The 22,194-nt window shown below is 40.0% G+C and overlaps 1 protein-coding gene across 1 annotated transcript; it reads right to left on the bottom strand.

Annotated features, from left to right (window-relative positions):
- Positions 1–11,952: 11,952 nt before the first annotated feature.
- LOC124174094 (putative nuclease HARBI1) lies at positions 11,953–15,891 on the bottom strand. Its single transcript, XM_046553227.1, has 4 exons — positions 15,669–15,891; positions 13,949–15,450; positions 13,573–13,851; positions 11,953–13,476 (listed from the first exon to the last, which is right to left on the bottom strand). The coding sequence occupies exons 2-4, from the start codon at positions 14,225–14,227 to the stop codon at positions 13,294–13,296; spliced, it is 741 nt and encodes a 246-aa protein (XP_046409183.1). The 5' UTR covers positions 14,228–15,450; positions 15,669–15,891; the 3' UTR covers positions 11,953–13,293.
- Positions 15,892–22,194: the final 6,303 nt, after the last annotated feature.

Here is a 22,194-nt window from a genome sequence, read left to right as displayed (position 1 = left end):
GCCAGATTGGCGCCCATGCAATGCCACTCCACGTGATGTCACAGGGACCTAGATGATATACAAGTAGTCAGAAGTTTTACATCGTCTGAGATTACCAATGCATGCATGAGGCACAGAGCTCACGGAAACATCTCTTAATAATCACCTATTAAAATTGCCTATGGTCGGAAAGTTTCCTTTGCTTGATAGGATATTAATAATCCTTATTTAAGCCAAGCGCTACTAGTCAGCAGGGTACTCTGCTACCTGCTAGCAGTCTGCATCGTAGCGGGACTCATATCGCTCATATCCTCGCATCAAGGTGGCCTCACATGGCAGCAGCCGGAACACACAGTCGTCAGCAGCATGACATCACACAGGCTTTTCCCAGCATTCATATTTAGCCTTAGCGTTTTCGGGCACTTGAAAATTTTCACTTTTCATTTAATCGCGAAAAATAGATATAGTCATTTAAAAATCTAACAGCGTAAAATATGTACTCAAGGAGTAATAATCTTTCAATATAAGCAATAAAAAAATAATAGGAAACCACCCTATTTTACCAAGGCTCTTGGTACTAGATGTTAGGCCCTCGCACTCCCTCAAACGCTTTATTGAAGTCCTTTCTTGCTCGCATTCCCATCCTTGATCAACCCCGAGGGCCTAATATCTAGTACCATGAGCCTCACTAAAATTGCCATGGGAGATCAGGAACCTGGATAGAATAATGGTCTGCATGGTGACCCGGAAATCCAAAGGTCTGCGGTTTGATTTCCGGTCCAGGTGAAGTTTTTCTCATGGCATTTCTTGCATATGAATAAGTGTGGATTATCTCAAAATCAATCGTTTCATCTTGGAGGGAAATATCATACTAAATTAAATGAATGAAAGGGTTGTCTTATGTTTATATCCAACTTTTAGTTATGTCTCCACTTGCTTCCTTGACTGACTTGTTGTGATGGCATAGGCAAATGAGTGAGGCATACCAGGGGAGCAGCGAGGAATTAAGGCTGGGGGGAATTAGGTGAAACTAATACAAGGGTGTGCGGGGGTATGGTATACCCACCAGGATAAGTGGTAGGTGCGAGATTAATAAATTGCGGAATTTTAAATTAAATGGTTGAAAATTGTGAGTTTTACGGCTTTCTGAGGGATATTGTATTAATCCTTACACTATTCTATTAGTAATATCAATCCAATTACGTAAAATGGATTAAAATTAAAAATTTCTCTGAGCTCTGGGGGGGGGGATTTTATCCCCCAAATTCCCCCCCTGCTGCGCCACTGAGGCATACAATTGTTCTCCTGTGCAAGCAGTAAGTCAGGTGGAGAGAATTAAAGGATGGTAGGGGCTTACGACTAGTTGGAATATAATGTACAGGCCCATGCTTGACATTCTTAATGGTGGTGGATGGCCAAGTCCAGAGGGTGCCAGCACTATGCAGGGGGAGGACTACCAGAGTGATCCAGAATGAATTATATCAATTGAAATTATTGTTTTGCCTACTCCAGACGATGTTAAATATGCTGTTAGATGAGACACCTTTAAATCAAGCTAACTGCTCAATGTTGGTATTCTGACTGTAAAATTTGTCAGTTTTGGAACAGGAGGGCACCAAAGATTTCCAGGCACGAGGGTGCACCGGGAAGCATCCTGGTGTCCCGGCGGCCCAGCAGGGGCCTGGTAATGCATTATTATTATAGGCAGTTACAGCAATATATATAACTTGAAAATGTGACAACAATACCTAGCTGAAAAATATCAAATTACCCAAGCAAGTGTAAAGAGTGCCAACTTTCCTCAATGGCAGGAGACTTGCTGAAGCTTATTCGCATTCCATTCAATGTGTGTCGCCGACTATTGTGACACAAGTTAACAAACAATTACGCGCAGGAATTTGAGAGTTATAACCAGTTTCCGTGAGTTGACACCAGTTCACTCATTAGTTTCATGAATGGAAAGCATCCAATGAGGGTAATATTCACATTGAAAGTTTTAATAAAAGTGTTAAGATATAGGTACAAATGTTTTGAGTGTGCTCTGCATTTATATTTATAACAATAATGTGAGCAAAGTAAATAAATTGGAGAATATGTGACTTCCCAATACAATCCTGAGCTTGTGCAATAACTAAATAACCCCAAAAGAAGCTTGAAAATCTTTTCCCAAAGGCTTAAGAATGCTTCCTGAACGGTTTAGTTTCATTGGTATGCAACACTTCAATTCAGCCAAACAACAGTTTGTAAACATATCTTTAACAGATTCCTGATCAAGCATCGGCATTATTAAATTGAATTCTTTTTCTTGTCCTCAATTATTTAATGATTACTAATGTCTTGGTGTATTGGTGTGATTATGATTCACAATATAAATAAACGCTTCACGAACAGCTGGGAAACGCCTCACGAATGGCTTATTTGAACAGTTCATAACACTTCATTTGGACCAAAGTGCAGTCAGTGAACGGTTCCCCAACAGTTCACGAACACTTCAGCAACAGGTTCTGAACACCTAGTTAAACGCTTCCTGTTCGGCTAGAGAATGCTTCATGAACGGGTGGGAAACGCCTCACGAACGGCTTATTTGAACAATTTGTAACACTCCATTTGGACCAAAATACAGTCTGTGAATGGTTCCCCAACAGTTCATGAGGACTTCGGGAACAGGCGATGAACACTTCATAAAAACTTCTGGAACAGTTCATGAACAGTTCATTATCACCAGGGATGTGCAGGTGGAAAAAGAATTCCACACAGAAAATCATTGAAACTTAACTTCTAAGTGCCGTATTAATAGTTGTTCCCCTTAAGAGTCCCCTAGGGGCCCTCTTCCCAAGGGACTCCAAGGGGAATCTTCAACGTCGGTATTAATAGTCGTCCCCTTGTAGTCCCCTAGTAAGGGGACTCCGAACCAATAGATGTGGTAACTATGGGCCGTAACAACAACAGAGTTGTTTATGTACAAAGAACTCAAGATGGCACCACTAAGTGCCTCATTTACAGCGACGGAGAAGAAAATATTGTGCAATTTGATTGAAAAATACAAATCTTCAACTGAAAATAAGAGGATGGACAGCGTTCAATGCGAGGCGAAGAAGAAGGCGTGGCTAGGCGTGGAAGTGAGTTCAACTGCCACCGCGATGTTGTCAGAAGAGATGTAAGACAACTGAAAAGGTAAATAAAAGGCTATGCAAGTAAAGGTAAGTTTAGGATATCTTTTTCAGGTTTTTATTTGCTGGTTAAATGATTTTACGTAGTTGGTAATACAATGTTAAAGTACACCCTCGCCTTACCGGATTCGGCATTTTCTGTCAATTTCATAATGAGATTTCAGCGTAATGAGAATGCAGCGTACCTATGTAGCAACAGAATATTTGAAGTGAAGAAATTAATCTGTGCATTCTTTCTGAGAGGATCCAGTAATGTGGGTTGGAGTAATAAGTGGAATATATTACGGTATGAGTTTTTTCGTGCTGACGGGTGCATACTTATTTGTCTATTAAGCCTGAAATACGGTTTTTCCATAATGCGGGTGCCTTTTTGCTCTTGCATTATTTGCTTAATTATTGTATTACATAATTGCTTTGGTGGGATTAGATGTGAATTGGCTAATTTTAATGCCAATGAATAATAGTCCTCAATATGCCTTGGAAATTAGCTAGGGTAAATAGTGCTAGTGTTTTGATAGCTTGTAATATTGCATTATTAATTTAAATGATATTAGCCATTGAACTTGGTGCAAATTCTGTCGAAAATTATTTAAATAGAAGCTTTGGGAGGCTTTAGGATAAAATTTATTTCCATATGAACGACATTTTAACATAAAAGTTTTCGAAAAAAAATATGTCATTTAAAGTCAAAATGCTACATTTTCTGTGATGACCTCCTAACTTAAGTGCATTTCAGAAATGTGTAGAAAGCAAGTCGAATAAGAGTTTTAACGCATTATAAAGCTCAGATTTCCCATTTCTTCTTTTTAATGAATGCAATAAAATAACTGGGAATGGACTTTTCATAACATTTGCAAAACCAGTAACATAGAGGGACGAATATTATAACCAAGAAAGGAAATTTATGTGGTGCATTTTGGAGCAATATTTAAATGTGTGGAATCAAATGTTTATAACATGTTATGAAGTTCATGTCATTGAAAGAAAGTCTAACATCTCTTGATGTTGAATTCACGTAATTGACTCTTGGTAACTTGTCCATGGATAAGCATTCAGGTAGTCTAATAATGCTTGCATTTTGCTTCTCGTATTTTTACTTGGTTTTGAATAAAATATGCTTTCATCCTCTGCAAGTCACTTTCGTACAGATCTTAGGTAAACAGTGCTTACCAACTTTTTCTTTTTAATTAATGCACTGGCATAAAATGGAAGGGAGTTTCATACCTAATCCCGTTGCTTCAAATGCAAACTCCAACCCGCAAGCCATTCCTTTCAGTAGTGATCTTTTTACATAACTATAATGCTTCCTGATAAATCCATTCCTGGTCTATTTATCTTTTGGTTAGGTTATTTGCTGTTGAAGGAAGTGATGAATGATTTATGTACCTCATTTTAATGCTGTTTATGTGATAGTCTTGTGCTTTGCCCATTTTGCATTCCTTAATTGCATCTGTTTTGGCCTTTGTGTTAGATGCTGGGAAAAGTTGAAGGGAGAGGTGAAGAAGAGAAAAACAGCGGCGGTACGTCATAGAATGGGCACAGGAGGTGGACCCCCCCTGCAGGGGCGCAGCTAGAAATTAAGGCTAGGGGGGGTTTCAGGCGCAACTAATACTGGGGTGCCTGGGGATGTGGTATACCTTCAAGGGTAAGCGGTAGGTGCGGGGGTTCTCCGCAAAAAAAAGTTAAGATAAATGGTTCAAAATGTTGAGTTTTACGGCCTTATGAGGGATATTTTGCTAATACTCACACTATTCTATAAGCAATATTAATCCAATTAAGTAAAATAGATTTTACTTAAAATTTCTGTGAGCTCTGGGGGGGGTTTTATCCCCCAAAACCTCATCTGCGCCACTGCCCCCTGAGGCCCTTCAAGGACCCAATCACTGCCCAAGTGGAAAGAATAGTTCCCCACTTGGATGTGGTGATTGATGAAACACTGGACAGTGACTACCACCATCTGGCCACAACCTCTAAATCCCTGCCCATTCCTTCCAGTGGTCATGACGTTACTCCCAACCCTGTCAATTTCAAGTCAACCTCCACCCCTCAACCCATTCCTTCATGCAGTAAATTCTATTCTTCTACTCCCATTGCTTCCTCTTCAACTTCTTACCCTCTACACATCCGTTCGTTCCCCGTCTGATTCTCTTCCCAGTCCTGCTCTGTCTCCCTCTCAATCTTCCCATTGTACCTTGTCCCCTTCACATTCCTGTTTTCTGCCCATCCCTGTGACCTCCACCAACCAAGCCCCACAGCCCTTATTGTGTCGCACCACCTCATCTCCTACTGAAACATCTCCTGGGACCCGCCCTTCCATCAAAAAACGCAAACCTTCCTCAAAAGGTGAGTTCTCTATTGCTACGAATTGTCAAATTGCCTGCCTAAGGCAAAGAGAGATCACCTTAAGCCAAAATTATTCAATAGACTATCGAAGGTCAGTTTATCATAGTAGTCCACCCATGGAATGTTATCCCATCCACTTTGAAAACTGAAACTAAAATGATTTCGGGCTGTTATTGAAAATTTCATTTTGAATGGAAGTGGATGGGATGTTTACCACTGTAAGCGGAACATCTTGAGTTCGCGGAGACGTGAGACCGGATGGTAATGGTATTTTGATCCCATGCAAAGGCCCTCATGCGTGGGAGCAATGCTGCCATCAGCACCTTCCAGGAAGCTGGTGGCCACGTGGGTAAGAGGACGGCGGATGACGCGGTAGGCAGCGAGCAGTCGGCGGAAAGACTCAGGTGCAAAAGGTGTGCAAAGAGGGCGTGTGCGCGATGCAATATGTTTTGTTGTGAATAAATACCTTCACTAAATGACTTGTTCTAATAATTCCTCTGGAGTGCCAGCCCAACAGAAACACCGCGCTTACACCACAAAGAAAATTTTCAAGAATGAGTTATTTCTCTCCCTACCTCAAATCTGGAATTCTATCCTACTAGCATAGTTTCACTGTGCCAATAACAGATAGTAGGTAAAAATTAACATGCTTTCAGCTATATTTATTTATTTTTTACAACAAAATGATGTATGATATATTGTTGTTAATTTATAATTGCTTCCTGGATGCTTTCAGCCAATACTTCCTTGGGCATTGATGAGAGGGAGTTCAGGGCCAGGTTGGAAATGATGGAAGAGGAGAGGAATTATTTAAGAAGATTGTACGAAATGAAAATAAAAAGGTCCCTCGAGATGGACAAAATAATAAAAGAGAGACTGAGGCAAGCTGTAGCTGCTAGAAAGCTGACAGAAGCACAACTCAAAGAGTTTTGTGAGAAACGTGACCCCTAATTGGTATATTTTATTTTAATAGAATATATTTACAAATTTTAAAATTTGTATATAAATTTATTCCTTCAACTTGTTAAATACCTATCATGAAAGCATGATATAATGGCTGGACATAAGGATATCGGTGCCTGATATTAAGGGAAATGGATTTGGAACAAGTTTTGGTATATAGCAACAGCAATATAATAATTCACGGGTTGGTAGGATTTATTTTCAGGATTACATTTTCCACTTGCCTTGACCACAGATTTAAACTGAAGTGCAGTATTCTCTTCAAAATGATTTTTCCATTAAAGATAAAAGCTGGAAAGTGTACACTTATGCCAAATGAAAATGAAAATCAGTGAATATTTGAAAGTGCAAAATTGATTTCCATAAAATGCATGATCGGTGAAGATCAAGGGATAAATTATGTATACAGACTGTCCCAAGGGTCGTGTGTCATTTTGGACCTGTAATTTTAGTAACTTTGCATCGAGCAATATTCATGAAAATTGGCATACTTATGGGGAAAGGTTCTAAGTTTTGTTGAGTGTAAGAAAAATTTTATAATTTTGACCTCACAATGAGGGTCCAAACCAGAAATTTTAATTTGCCTTATGGGGTTTCAATGTTAAAAAAATCGAAATAGAAAAAAGTCTGAATTGCATTGGCCAAGATGTCAATTCTTAGGTTTTCGGACATGAGAAACCCGAAAATAACACTTTTATTCACAAAAATTCAACCGTTGACCCTGTAAGATCACCGTCAAGGTCATAAGGGTGGCAAAAAGAATAGCATACCAACAAAGGTGTCGATCCATGGGTTTTATAGGGTGCCCAAGTCATTGGTATTGTCCAAATACACGTATTATTCACTGAGAGTTCTGGGTAGTTTCTTCACGAAACTAGCAGAGAGCTACTTAAAGAAATGCATGGTGTTCAGGTTCTGTTCTTTCTCAGCCTTGGCTGAATTTATTGTTGAAAATAGCTCCACAGGTACCTTATTCGTCATTATGATTGATGTTAATTTAAAATAATTTACCTTATTATTATTTTTTGTGGGATTATTTACCACCATATGATGATTTATTTGATAAAAACTTTAATTCAATCGAAATAAATATTATTTGACCTGCAATTCAGCCCCAAAAATGGAATTTATGAAACGTAGGCAAAAATGAATTGTGTTGTGCGGGTGGCCTATACTCTAATTTTGTTGTTAATTCATAGACATTGTTTGAACAATAGATTTTGTCAAATAAACTTGAAATTTCATTTTTATAAACTATAAACATGTATCCACTTTTTGATATTATCCATTATCCCATATTTTCATTAAATTCGTCTTAATAGCCGTTTGACTCTGAAATCAGCCTGATTTTTCGCAAAATTTTAAACTTTAGAGCTCGGGCGGCAGTGCACAGTGCACCATGGTTAATATCATCCGATTTGAAAAAAATTTTGTGGGTGAGATCCATATATTATTTCACAACTTTCCCGCATAGGGCAAATTTGATCAGGAAAAAAAACCTTTTTTCGGCCCACCCTAACGTGTATATAGTTCCAAATTTTTTATTTATTTTTCTTCCAGCAATGTAGCATGTTGAGTTTCACATATCATGAATACACGATTACAAGGTGTAAGAAATAACAACAATAACAAACTACCAACAGAGACACATCAAAATGAAGGGTGATAGGCTTCAACGCTAATTATTCACCAAAAAAACATTATAGACTACAAAAGTTGAACAGTGATAGGTCAAGGTACCTAATTAGCAGCAGTGACCAAAAACTCCCAGATACAACTTTGTTGTGGCACAAACACCGATTACTGAGATTGGGGAGGTAATGGTGCAGAATAAAAACCAAATGATGTGGTCTTTGTGTTTTAAAGGTTTAAGTACCGTATTTGACGGCATATAAGACGCACTTTTTTTCCAAAATTTTGTCTCAAAAAAGTTACCTGCATCTTATACGTGAAGGACACAGGTTAACTTTCAATACTGAATGCTATTTTTAGCCCGGATAAAGGTCTAGACACAAACAACTTTTTCTACATCTACCATAATAGGGTGGTTTCCTATTATTTTTTTATTGCCTAAATCGAAAGATTATTACTCCTGGAGTACGTATTTCACGCTTTTAGATTTTTAAATGACGATATCTATTTTTCGCGATTAAATGAAAAGTGAAAATTTTCAAGTGCGCGAAAACGAGACACTTAAGTATGAATGTCGGGAAGTCTCTCCGCGTGACGTATTTCTGGTTCCCCCTCCCGCCCTGCGAGGTGACCTTGAGGCGAGGCTTAGCGCTGATACGACGCAGGCTGCTAGCGGCTAGCCTAGTACCCTGCTGGCTGGTAGCGCTTGGCTTAAATAAGAATTATTAATAACTTATCAAACGAGGAAAACTTTCCGATCTTAGCCAGTTTTAACAAGTGATTGTTAAGACATGTTTCCCTGAGCTCTGCGCCTCATGCATGCAATGGTAACCTCAGACGACGTATAACTCCTATCTTCTCGTATAGAAACTAGGTCCCTGTGACGTCACGTGGAGTGGCATCGCATGGGCGCCAATCTGGCCCTTTTCAAATGAGGATAAAAATGGACCATTGCCATTCGTCTAACCCGGTATTTCTAAAACAAAATAATTTGTATATTATGAATACACTAATGGTGGGTAACGAATCGCAATCAATGCCTTTCGTTTTCTTTGATGAATGAAACCACACTATTATTTTATCAGGTTTAACTAAATTTTTGCCAACAAAAATATAGCTCAAAAGAGAGAACTGGGGTGGTTTCCTTCTGACACCGCACCGTTCCCGTCAAAAAGTAAACGAAACTAGTAGCGCTCGCTCCACCCACGGTGCGGAGAAGCGGGGAGTAGCACATAGTTCAAAATTGTACTACTCGTTCAACGTATGACGCCCGACACGCGTGTCGGTATCGGTGCTACTCTGTATAAACGTGTCGGTATCAGTGCTTAAAACTGTTTGTTTAAAAAAAATACCCTGGAAAATATGACTAAAGGAAATAAGAGATTAAGCTATACAATTCAGTATAAACTATAGGAGTGTGAAACTATGCCAAAGTGCATGGAAACAGAGCAGTAGCAAGGCATTTCGGTCCACCACCTACCGAAAAAATGATACGTACTTGGCGACTGCAGGAAGATCAACTGAAGACGGCTAAAAAACAAAAACATAACCTTCGATGCCCAGCTCCATCTTGGCCTGAACTTGAAAATGCCGTAAAAATGTGGGTGAAAGATAAGAGGAATTCTGGGAGAAGTGTTTCAACCAAAATGATAATCAATGAGGCCAAAGGATTTGCAGAAAAATATGGGAATCAGAACTTTTCAGGGTCTGAGGGCTGGTGCTACAGGTTCACGAAAAGGGAAGGCTTATCAATGCGCACAAAAACAACTATTGCACAGAAAATTCCAGCAGATTATGAAGAAAAAATACTAGCATTTCATAGGTTTGTTATAAATGCACGCAAGAAAACTTCTTTTGAGCTCGGTCAAATAGGAAATATGGATGAAATTCCACTCACATTTGATGTACCATCCAACAAGACTGTGAGTATTAAAGGGTCTAAATCAATAACAATAAAAACCACAGGTCATGAAAAAATCCGATATACAGTAGTTCTAACATGTTGTGCTGATGCCACAAAACTACCGCCGTTTCTCATATTCAAAAGAAAAACTCATCCGAAAGAAAAACTTCCAACGGGTGTAATTGTTCATGTTCATTCGAAAGGCTGGATGGACAAAGCTGGAATGAAACTGTGGTTACAGAAGGTATGGGCGAGGCGACCTGGTGGACTCTTAAGAAAACCCTCTCTTTTGGTTTTGGATCAGTTTAGCGCCCATAACCATAAAAAATAAAGCAAGAGAATTAAAAACCCAGGTAGCTGTCATTCCTGGTGGACTGACTAGCCAATTGCAGCCTTTAGATGTATCGGTGAATAAGCCATTTAAGGAAAAAGTGCGAGAACGATGGAACAAGTGGATAGGAGAGGCACATCACGCCCTCACACCCTCAGGTAGAATGAAGCGGCCCTCTATTTCACAAGTGTGCGAGTGGGTAAAAAGATCTTGGGAGGACGTAAAGGCTGAAATAATTGTTAAGTCCTTTAAGAAGTGCGGAATCAGTAATGCTCTTGACGGAACAGAAGACGACGCATTATTCGAAGAAGGTGATACTAGCGATGACGGAAACAGTAGTGATGACGATATTCTCGTTTTCGATGATGATGATAGTGAAAAGGATTTTTATGGTTTTGAAAGTGGTTAAAGTCTAATTTCATGATAGGCAACGTTTTCCTTGAATCTGTGTTTTTTATTGTTTCTGCTTCATTTTGTATTATGTTTGATTGCTTGCCGTTCACTCATTTTTCATCATTGAAATTTACATATCATGCTCAAAATAGCTTGCCGTTTGTTAATTTTCCTTAATAAAAATATGTTTGGTAATTGCATTCAATGATTGTTTATTTGGCTTTTACGAAACGTGAGAACTAAAAGAAACCACACTTTAAGTGATTGTGGTACCGCGCTGTCGCACGGACTATTGAAACTTTTTTTCCTTGTGTGTGGCCTTCTAAATAAGGGTGCGTCTTATATGCCGTCAAATACGGTAATTACATTCCCAAGATCAAATAATACAACTAGTATGCTGTTGGATAGATTTCTGGGTTCCATGCGTATTGTCATTTTGATGGTGACGTTTCACCAACTGTGCTGTAGGCGTCCTAAGGCCAGGCTGAAATGGATAGTGCTTCTGGTTGTCCAATGTTTATACGGTGGCGCCAGACTGACAGAGCGCGTGCCCGTCCCTGATTGGTCCCCATACGGGTCTTTCTGGGGTCCAGAAACACTCGTTTTCAGGTGCTGAATAGGGTGTAACCGTCGTCCTGATTCATATTTTAAGGCCTTTTGGTAATTTACACAGATTCTCTAATTATTCAGAGTAAAGAGTAAGAGGTAATGGTGCAGAATAAAAACCATATGATGTGGCCGTTGTGTTCTAAAAGTTTAAGTAATTACATTCCCAAAATCAAATAATACAACCAGTATGCTGTATGACCCCAAAAAGACCCCCTGCCCCGTATGGGGAGCAATCAGGGACAGGCATGCGCTCTGTCGCCACCATGTAAACATCGGACAACTAGAAGCACTCTCCATTTCAGCCTGGCCTTAGGGCGCCTACAGCACAGTTGGTGAAACATCGCCATCAAAATGACGCCGCGGACAGTACCCAGAAATCTATCCAACTGCGAATGTGAGTCCGCGGAAACTTACATCAGAAAACTGCTAATAAGTTGATCATTTCGAGAGAAATGTGTGAAGAAAATTTTACCCCAGTACCGTTGAATTTTTGTAGCATGGATACAACTCTTGTAAATCAACTAAATATTAATAAAAATTTGAGGAGGCCTTAAAATTCTTCTTACTAAGTTCAATTCAGTTATTTATTAAGTTAATTTATTAAAAACACAATGCTACCCCCGTCAAACACTTGCGCACAATATAAAATCAACTGACAACTGGCTGGTTAGGGTAAACATGGTTCACCGGGACATCTACAACGTGCCTGCGGCACCTAATGCCTTGAGAATGTGAGTAAGAAGATTCTTTATGCATTTCCTCCTATATCAAATGAATCATCCGATGTTTGCACAGTATTGTACAGAGATAGAGGTATGTTTCATAGCAACTCAAATGCTGAATGCATATTGAATGATATCTGCCTTTAAAGTAAGATATCCTCCAAAATTTAAAGGAGGACTAGTAATCAATTGCAAAATACATATTTCTTCATGGAGCACATCAAGTTGACTACGAATCTTAGCTAATCCATCGTCAAAAATATAAATGAAAAGGCTGACATTGTACTAAAAATATGAATATCAAGTAAAAACAATCCTAGGCATATATCTATCACACTGCAATAGTTTTTTTGGGAAATACATGGGAAGCTCACCCGAGAATTTTAAGACTAATGCACATTTATCTCTATTGTGAATTCACTTAAATGAGGCCTTCCTGTATACACCCATGTACTTATGATGAATTTGATGATAGCAAACCCTTTTCTGACAGAACTTTCAGTTAAATAACATGGGTTTTGACCTGCAATAGGTATGTATAAGAGCACAACTGCCTCTTAAAAATATTAAATGAACTTTAAAATCACATTTGATTTAACCAGCATCTTGAGAAAATAATGGAGAAATCAAAACTTACAGTGCACCATGCACACAAAGATGAGATGAAATACACAAAATGTTCATACCCAAATGAAATAATGGTGCATTGCCACAATAAACCCATCTAACAAGGAGAGTGGCCTCAGACATGATTAGGTGGAATTTCTTCAAATGAAAACGATTTCCAGCTTTACACAAATTAAATTTTATCAAACTGCTACATAAGTTTAGATTTGCTAATACGAGATGGTAATAGCAGAAGTTGGATAGCAAAATTAAAAATAAATTAGTGAAAAATTGCCAATCGTTCCAAACACTAATTATCGATTAAAATGCCTGTCAATAAAAATTAGACGTGCATTAGCACCATTAGCATTTGTTGCAGGTGGCATGTCATACCCTACTTCCTCTTCCCTTTCTTCGACCTCATCTGGCTATGGTAACTTCAATTTAATGGCCAGATTATGGAGAACTCCAACTGCACAAATTATGGCAGTCACATTTGGTAATGCATTACCTAATCCTCTTTTGAGGCAGGGAAATCGCCGCTTCCATACTCCTTCCACCGCACTTCCATGGCTCTTTCCACCGCATTTCTGGTCTTGATATGGCTCCTGTTATATCTCTCTTCAGCTCTGCTAACTGGTCTTAAATTGGAGTAAAAAGATACTCGCGGTATGGATAGCCGGAATCCCCAATAAGGATTCCCGATACTTGGCCACCTTCCAACCTAGCTCTAATGCTCGAGTTATCGAAAACTCGAGCGTCATGGCACGAACCTGGTCTCCAAACCACTAAATCCATTATTACTAATTTGGAGTTCACGTTAACCTGAAAATCAATAGATGGAAATTACTTAAGGCTACCATACCACAACATGAAGACAGACAATGCTGTTATTACATGCAACAGATTTCATGAACATACCTGAACATTTATGAAAAAATATCCTTTCCTGTTACGGTAAACCTCAGCGTGGGCCCCACCAGGGATTTCAATCATGATATGGGATATCCCATCAATGGCACCAAGGACCCCCGGGAAACCTGCTACTTCATAGAATTGAAGTGCATTTTGTGCGACTTCCTCTGCAGTACTGGGCACCTTAACGTACTCGTGAAGTCGTCGAGCGAAGATTCTTGACACATCTTTCATGATCAGCGACACACTGGGCTGACTGATACTGTGCAGGTCGCCACAAACGACCTCAATAAATAAAGCAAAAGATAGTTTAATAGTCAGAGCTAGTTTATTTATCAACATGTAGCCCTGGCGTAAGGAATGACTAGAGGGAAGTACTTACTTGATAGCTGCTCGTGGCGTAAAATCTCAACTCTGTCAATAATTTCATCACAGTTGGTATCGGGAGCCCTCGTTCAGAATTTCGAACGAAATGAGGTCGCACCATCTCAAGCAGGGGCCCTCTCATGGCTTCCTTAGGAAACCAGTACCGCTGCAGGAACTCCCTATCCCTAAAAAAATCGAATGGATTTTGCACATCAAGGACGTAACGCTTCTGCAATCTCAGATGTGGGTTTGCCAATCTCTCCAGACGACGAACAAAGGGCTCCAGGTTGTCCATCGTCGTTAAAGATATCCCAAATGACAGGTAAACGGGAAAATATGAACGTAAATTCACCGAAGTGATGCACAGGAAAAGGTTGAGATGAAAGGGATAAGGTGAAATTAATGAAAATGGGTGAAAACGAAACGACTTGTAAATGAGCAAATAAGCAATGTGACAGGGTGAATAAAAATGGTATGGTATGAATTGGTATGGAGGAAAATAAACATATAAATGAGTAACTTTTTAACGAGAGCACAACAGCAACTAACGTATTGGAACAAGCCAGAACACGAATTCAATAAAACACGATAACAACCAAAGCTTTCTGTTTACAATTTCAGTAGTTCGAGTTTTCTCCGCTTCATACACATGTCGCAAGGTAAGGCTCCCTCCGCTCTCAGCGTAAGGGACTGCAAGGGGGCCCCTACAGCCTAGGGGACGACTATTAATACCAGATTCGTGCGTGGGGGACCATAAGGGGATAGCTAGAGCTAGGGGACCCCGGGGGTCGACTATTAATATGGCCCTAAGTCTCTGTGATGCCCATAAGTTTTGTGCAGATAACAGATCAGAAAGAATACTTCCAATTCAGTCAGAAGTGGCACAAAATTCACATTTGTAGGCAGAAGGCTAGAACTAGGTGTCTGAGCACAAGGCAGTAGAACAATGAACAACACAATGGTGGAAGCAGAGGAAGGCAGAAGTGTCTGATTATTTAAATAGAATCAGCGAAAGAATACCTGCCTGGGATTACTAGGGTGGGTGGGTGCCAGTTTTTATACTCTTAATTTGATGGTAATTTTACCAGAATTTAATTTGTAAAGTTCTGGTATTTTTTTTAACCATAAGAAAAGTTTCGTTGACCCTCCCCACTCCAAAAATGTGGAAAGGCGACCCTGGTGCTATTTAACAAAAGCTCAAAGCTTTAGCATTCCTCCCCTGCTGTCATCTTTTTTCTGATGAGCGAAATACTTTGTTTTCAAATAGACATGACACTATAAATAAAGGGATTTGGAAGCTATTCAATTAACATCGCATTATTACCATGAGTGCTAGATAATACAACACCGAAACTTCTACCACCAAAATATCCTATAGCTTACGCGCACCTTTCATTGTTTCTCTTCACTTCTTCCCATTTAGATCCCAGGCCCATTTAACTGGTCCGGCGACAACTCAAAGAGAAGACAACGGAACACTGCCCCTCCCTTAGCTCTTTCATAATGTATTGTCAGGACCTGAATTTGAAACATATATTCAATATATTCGTACAAAACAAAAAATTTAAATGCAAATCGAAGCCACCATCTATAGCTACCGCAAGCCATTACAAACTATGCACAAAGAATATTAGTTCAAGATACTTCGAACTTGAGGTCAGCAATAAGGGATTCAAAAGGGAAAACCTGTTATTTCCATGAGCAAAAATTGGTCCTCCCTGTGTTCCTTCACTTACCATTGTCACACAATAGAAGCCTTCCGTAGGTTTCTATTCTGTGCCATTATCACTCACTCTTCAAAAGGAACAACCAGAACTATCGCATCGAATGTCACTATTCCGACTATCGCACGGTTATCGAACGATTTGATATCTCTCAACTGTCTCGACGAACAATTCGCGAACTTCAACCCCCCCTTAGTTTTGATCCTGGGTACACCCTTGAATACCGGTACTGTCGCAATTGATAAAATACGCGAATAAGTTTAAAATAAGCGTTCGCGCAACCCTTATATAATTACCGGTATTTCGCTAAATTAGAATACCAGGCAGAGAGAATTCATTGAAAATGTCATTTAAGCCATATTAAAAAAATCGGTGCATACGTTTTAAGTTTTCTTGGTTTCTTGGCGTATTATGTGTGAAGTTCTCTCGGGAACTTCATCAGAAGGGCAAGTCTGTAACTCTGTTTTCTCCCGAAATTGGGAGAAAGGAGTTTCGTGAAGCGCCTGCGCGAAAGTTGTCGCCCGCCCGTAGTCTACACAGCGCTTCCCGCCGGAGAAAGTAGACAATCTGTCACCTGGGAGCACACTACCCAGTAAACACAATGTGTTGCGGAAACGTCGCAAAAGGGTTTCGCGAAGTTGTAGGAGTTGCGGAATGCAGCAAGGCGTTGCAGAAATGTTGTCAAACGCGCGTTTGACAACATTTCTGCAACAACCTAATTACGTCGCTGACACACTCGTTTGGTCTGAAAAATTTTATAACATAATATTGCAGCCAGGGTATATACATATTTAAAGCCGATTCAATCTATTCATAAAACACTGATTGTATGTGAGAGTGTACCGTGTAAAAGGGCCTTTAAAGATATTCATTCCCAATTGCTCAAGCAATCTAAGCCTAGGACGCAGCCTCCGAGTCTCTAGCGGCTCCCAACCTCATTCGTTTAACATCTGTGTAACGCTTTCAGTGTAAACCAGTGGCGGATCTATGGGGGGGGGGGGTCTAAGGGGACTTTAGCCCCCCTTGGATATCCAATTTACACTAGCTAGAATGGTAATTTTTGTTCGGACCCCCACTACTGCTGGGAGTTTACCCCATACTTAGCCCCTCCCCCTTGTCCCTATCCTGGATCCACTACTGGTAGTACTGGTATCGGTACGGCAGTACTGCTTTTAAATACTGGCCGGTAGTACTGGACTAGAAAAAAATAGTACTTGTTATTACCGAATACCGGTATTTTTTAGAGTAATAACGGCAACCAACAGCTTGATGCGCTGGAAAAGATATCTGTGTTGCCAATAGCTAAATTAAAAAAATACATTACCGCAGACAACATGGGTGCCGTACATGCCCGGTAGGTGGATTCCTTATGTTGGCAAAACTTACACTGGGTAGCTCATGTGCAGCAAGGGAGAAGCAGTTCAAATTCATGAGGGAGAGGGGATACCCAAATGCTGTGGCAGCTCTGTGGCAGGGCAGTAAAGACACACCGCAAGAGAGATGCAGTGGAGTTATTAAGTTAGATTGGCCTGAGCATACCGTCCAGTTCAGTGTCAGTAGAGCTCATGTGCAGCAAGGGAGAAGCAGTTCCACTTCATGAGGGGGGAAGGGATACCCAAATGCTGCAGCAGCACTGTGGCAGGGCAGTAAAGACATTCGGCAAGAGAGATGCAGTGGAGTCATAAAGTTGGCCTAGCCTGAGCCAACTGTCCAGTTCAGTGTCAGTGGAGCACACATGCAGCAAGGGAGAAGCAGTTCAAACGCAATGGACTTGCAAGGGAGAATGGCATCAGAGTTTCAGTGGAGTGCCCTTTTTCTTGTTGAGGACGAGGCAGTGAAGTGCAGTTACAATGTTGTTTCAAGGCAGTTTTCACACATTCAGTGGAGTTTCAACCCAGAATCAGTTCTGTTTCAAGGGAAAAATTTTTACTTGAGATATTAAGCCTCCTCCGTACCTTCATCCTCCCTGTCCCATATTGACTTGGTGTGATGCATGGCCGCAGAGGCGACTTGCCCACCTTTCCTCTTCCTTTCCCTCTCTCCCAACCCACCATGTCTCTCAAATGCACCTGGTCCCCACTTGGCCTGCCTCTAGTCTACATTAACGAAATTTTCATTCATGGTGCAATGAGTGGCCATACCTCTCAGTTTGGCTGGGACTGTCCCGGTTTAGACTGCTTTGACAGCATCCTGTCAGTTTTCAAAAATTCTCTACTACATCTTGGTTTCATGCAAACATTAAGGGAATTAAGTTTTTGTTATAACAGTTTATAACAGAAAGCATAACGCAATGCAGCTAAAGAGTTTAAAATAAAAAAAAGTATCTTAGCAACTTCAACATACAATAATCAAATAAGCGCCATTATAAAAAAAAAACTGTCAGCTTGGAGCCGAATATCGCGAAAGTTATGGTAGCAGCGCACCGTACATTCTCCTCCCTCAGATCCCATCCCCACCACCGTGCTGCTCATCCTCCCCCCTCCATACATCCCACCATATAATAATAATAATCTTAGTTTTGATTTTACATGCCCATTTCCGGGGAGTATGAAGACGTCCTGGTCTCGGCCAAAACATTTATGTCCATTCTAATGGTACATACCTGATGGCATCGCTCAGCAATGACAAATATCATATTGTAATTTATCTTCCCTTCTTTGTACAAAAGTAAATACTTCTGAATTTATCAATGAATCATTGATGACTTTAGAAAACGTAACAAGAACCTTCCACTTGCCGTATTTATCTGAATGTAGTCCCCCAGTTATTTTTTAAAAAATGCCAATGGTAAAAGTGAACGAGGGAAAATATTTAAACACATTTTTTATGTTTTTCCCGAAATAGAAGCCTCAAAATTAGGGGGGAGGGACTATATATTCAGAGGGGGACTATATTCGGAGAAATACGGTTTATATCTCAACAAAAAGACATAGATCTACATGTTGTACAGCAAAATTTTAAGGTCTCTTCTTTAGGTCCAAGAGTGATGTGCATCAAAATATGTGCAATGCCCTTCCTAGGCATTTAAAAAACATTGAAAAATTGTCGGCTTTCAAATTCCAGCTGAGGAAGTTTCTTATGACAAAGTGTTTTTATACTGTGGATGAGTACTTTTCATAATGTTGAACTGCTGTGCCTTTGTGTGTGATTATTTATATTTTTTATTTTTTTTTCTCTTACCTTGACCTGTCCTATGCATTCATGTAATGTCTCCAGGATATAATAAATAAATATACTAGACATCTATTAGATTTTTGTAACATCCATGACATTGAAGGTATTTTCTAGACATCTAGAAGATATTAAAGATAGTATCCAAGACATTGAAGATATTTTCAAGATATCTAGAAGATATTTTGTGCTATGTGGGACGGTGGGCTCGACTCAATCTGTAATTATATTGCTTTCTTTGATTTGTCTGATGACATATGGAACATAATTATTAATTTAATTAATGGTCCTGTTTGGAAGGGGTGATGCAGGTGGGAGGTTCATTAAATAGCTGTGCAGTCCTTTTGACGCTTCTTGCATTGAGTAAATGCACTATGCTTGCTATCAAGAGCTCCGAGACAGTGGGGAAAGTTCTAAAGAGATAGGAACTGATCAGAATCTACTCCTCTACTGACGATGGTAGGATACCTGCAGATAGAGAGTATGAATTATAAACAGAAACATATAATACGTAGATCAGTAAATCCTTAATATCACTTAACTGTACCTTTATCTCATCTTCAAGAGTATTAACGGTATTAACTATTGCGCTCAATTTTCGGCAACTGTTCATAATATTATAGAATACGAAGCTGGAGGAGCGAAGCACAGATCTTCGGTTTCTTCAGTTGCCAAAGACACGTAGGGCCGGTTTTATAATGTCTGGTTAAACTGGAGTTTAAGCTAAGCGTCGGTTAAGTCCCAGAATTCTGTTTTATAATCGATGGTTAAGCCAAATCTGAGCGTTAAAGTGGTAGTCAAGCTAAACCATGGATTTCCCTCGGGTAAAAGGTTAACGTGAAGTTTAAATTGTTGAAAATGGCGGATGTTTTGAAATGCTGAAGTACCCTACGATAATATACGGAAGAAATAATCGACCAAGCGCAGCATCCTCCGTTTTTATCCGTATCTACGATATCAGCAATCAATTTCCAATATTTTTAGCACCACAATAGCAATAGCATTATATATAGTAGTGTGACGGATAACCTATTGAATGGAAAATTTAAGTTAATCTACAGTGAAGGTACCTCAATTACTTCATTTAAATTAATTATTTAATAAATTCGAAGCTTAACCTTTCATCTGCAGTAATGCATTGCCGTATATTTTTATTCTCTATTCTTGGTGACACTTTGGCCATAATAAGGTCCGTGTACATGGCTTCGTCCATTCTCAGGAAGTTTCTCTAAGACATGGCATCTTCCAATTTGCGAAAAATGTATTTTGAACATCATGAACGTATGTCTAGGAAATTCTATGGTTCAAAACTCAGTTCAAAAGGAATCCCTTTCAAAAGCCCCTCTTTAGGAAACAAAAGAATATCGAAACTCTCGTGGCCCTCATGAGATGGTTGTAATCACTCATTTACTTCTGTAAAATGTGCTCCCTAGTTTAAATATTTATATTAAGGTCTGTTCACTTTATCTTTGCGGGTGAGCTGGGGTGGCTTAATAGTACTGCAGGAAAATACCTTGATTCCCTGTGGACCATGTTGACGACTCCTCGCCCAGTATTTCTTCTCTGTAGCCTTTCTCTCGTCCGTACCCCATTACTCTACGACGCCGTCGTTCATTTCGTTGCCGATGATCCAAGCTGCAGCCAAAAGCAGTCTTCGCCGATGTAAATCATCCATAGTTTTTAAATTTGAATGATATCAAATCAACCTAGTCAACGGATTTTTTGTGATCGCGCAATAGCGACCCGTGATATAGGAAATGGTGTTAAAAGAGACGGCGGTATAGGGACCGTGTGATTTTGAAAATGGTCGGGCGATCATTTCTTTGGTCCGTCTAAGTCAGTAGCTAGAGCTATCTCTCGTAATCAGAGGAACAGAAAAATGATCGTGTGATTCAGGCTTTTGCGTGACGGCCTCTAGGGCCTCTCCTCGGCATTTGCTAATGCCGAGGAGAGGCCCTTGCGTGGGCTCGACCCTCCGATCCATTTCTGATCCACCAGAAAATTTCTGATTCATTCCTGCTTTCAGATCCCTTGTGAATTGGTTATGTAACTTCAATAGTTTTTGCAATGAAAAATTTTGTTCCATACAATATTAATTCTCATATTTTTAAATAAATTTGTTTTATTTTTCCTGTGCGTTGGCAATTTTTAAAAGAAATTCTAGCGTTACTATTAATGGACCTCTAGAGATTTCTCAGTACCTTGTGTTTACTAACTTTATTATTATCAACGCTATAAATCCGTTTTAAGTTCTCCAATGCTTAAAAAAATGTAAGGTATTCTTACGTAGGTATAAATAATTGAAAATCGAAAGCAGCATTTATTTAAAAAGAAAACACTGCTAATGCATTAGGTTAACCGCATGGACTCATGCGACGAAAAGGTTAGAGGGTCTAGTCCAGAGCCCGGGGCAATAGCCGGGCAACCTGTAGAGGTGGGTCCCCATTCGGAGGGATGAGAATACCAGGGTAACTCCACCCAAAAAAAAAGCTCCGTCGAGAGAGGTTTAAATTGTTCTCATGCTACTCACAGCGTGGAAAACATTTTTCTCTCATAGGCGCTGGCAGGAAAAGGTTTATGATTCCCTCATCCACCTGGAACCCGGTAAGAAAGTACAAGCAAGTAGGGGAGTGAATCGCGGACCCCTATGAAAAAGTTGTATAAACCTGTTGCCATGGCAATGTATAAGAATGTATAAAATTTTGAAACAGCCTTATACAATTTTTTCATAGGGGGAGCTATTTCCTCGACTGCCTGCCTCCTATCAGTGATGGTGAATTACTGGTTTTTCCTAGAGTTTCAGTCCATTTGGTAAATGCTCTCCAGAAAATATTTCCAATTTCTCCAGGAAATCGGCTGATGGGAGTTAGCCAATCATCATCGATAAAAGTTCTGCCACCTCACCCCACTCCTCGACTCTATATCTACAGAAAAATCTGTGGAATATTTTACTTTTTGGAATATTCTTCCATTTCTCTAGGAACTTCAAATCATGGTTTCGCTTGTGGAAGCTCTCATCGCCATAATGGCGGTGAGGGATTTTTACTTCCCATTCCTTCAATCCCTATCCTTCTCCCGGAGGCATTGTCAGGCTCATTATCATAACGCTTTATCGCTTCCTTTCCTTCCTCCCCCTCTTGAGGAGTACGGGTGTAAAAGTCTCTGACTTAGATCTCGACCCTCGGGAGTGTAACCCCACAAGCCCACCCCGGGTACTCAATCCAACTGCTCTGGCCCCTCAAGGAAGCAACACCTCTCCTTATTTCCTCTCCTCGATATAACTCCCACTTGTGCAAGTCTTTCTCTTGTGGTGCAACTAGTGTGGTGTTCGAACCTCGCCCACTGTCGCCATACACCGACCAAGTTT

This window comes from Ischnura elegans, chromosome 2, assembly GCF_921293095.1.
Source record: "Ischnura elegans chromosome 2, ioIscEleg1.1, whole genome shotgun sequence".
Lineage (NCBI taxonomy): Eukaryota > Metazoa > Arthropoda > Insecta > Odonata > Coenagrionidae > Ischnura > Ischnura elegans.
This window is presented reverse-complemented; position numbering and strand designations above follow the sequence as displayed.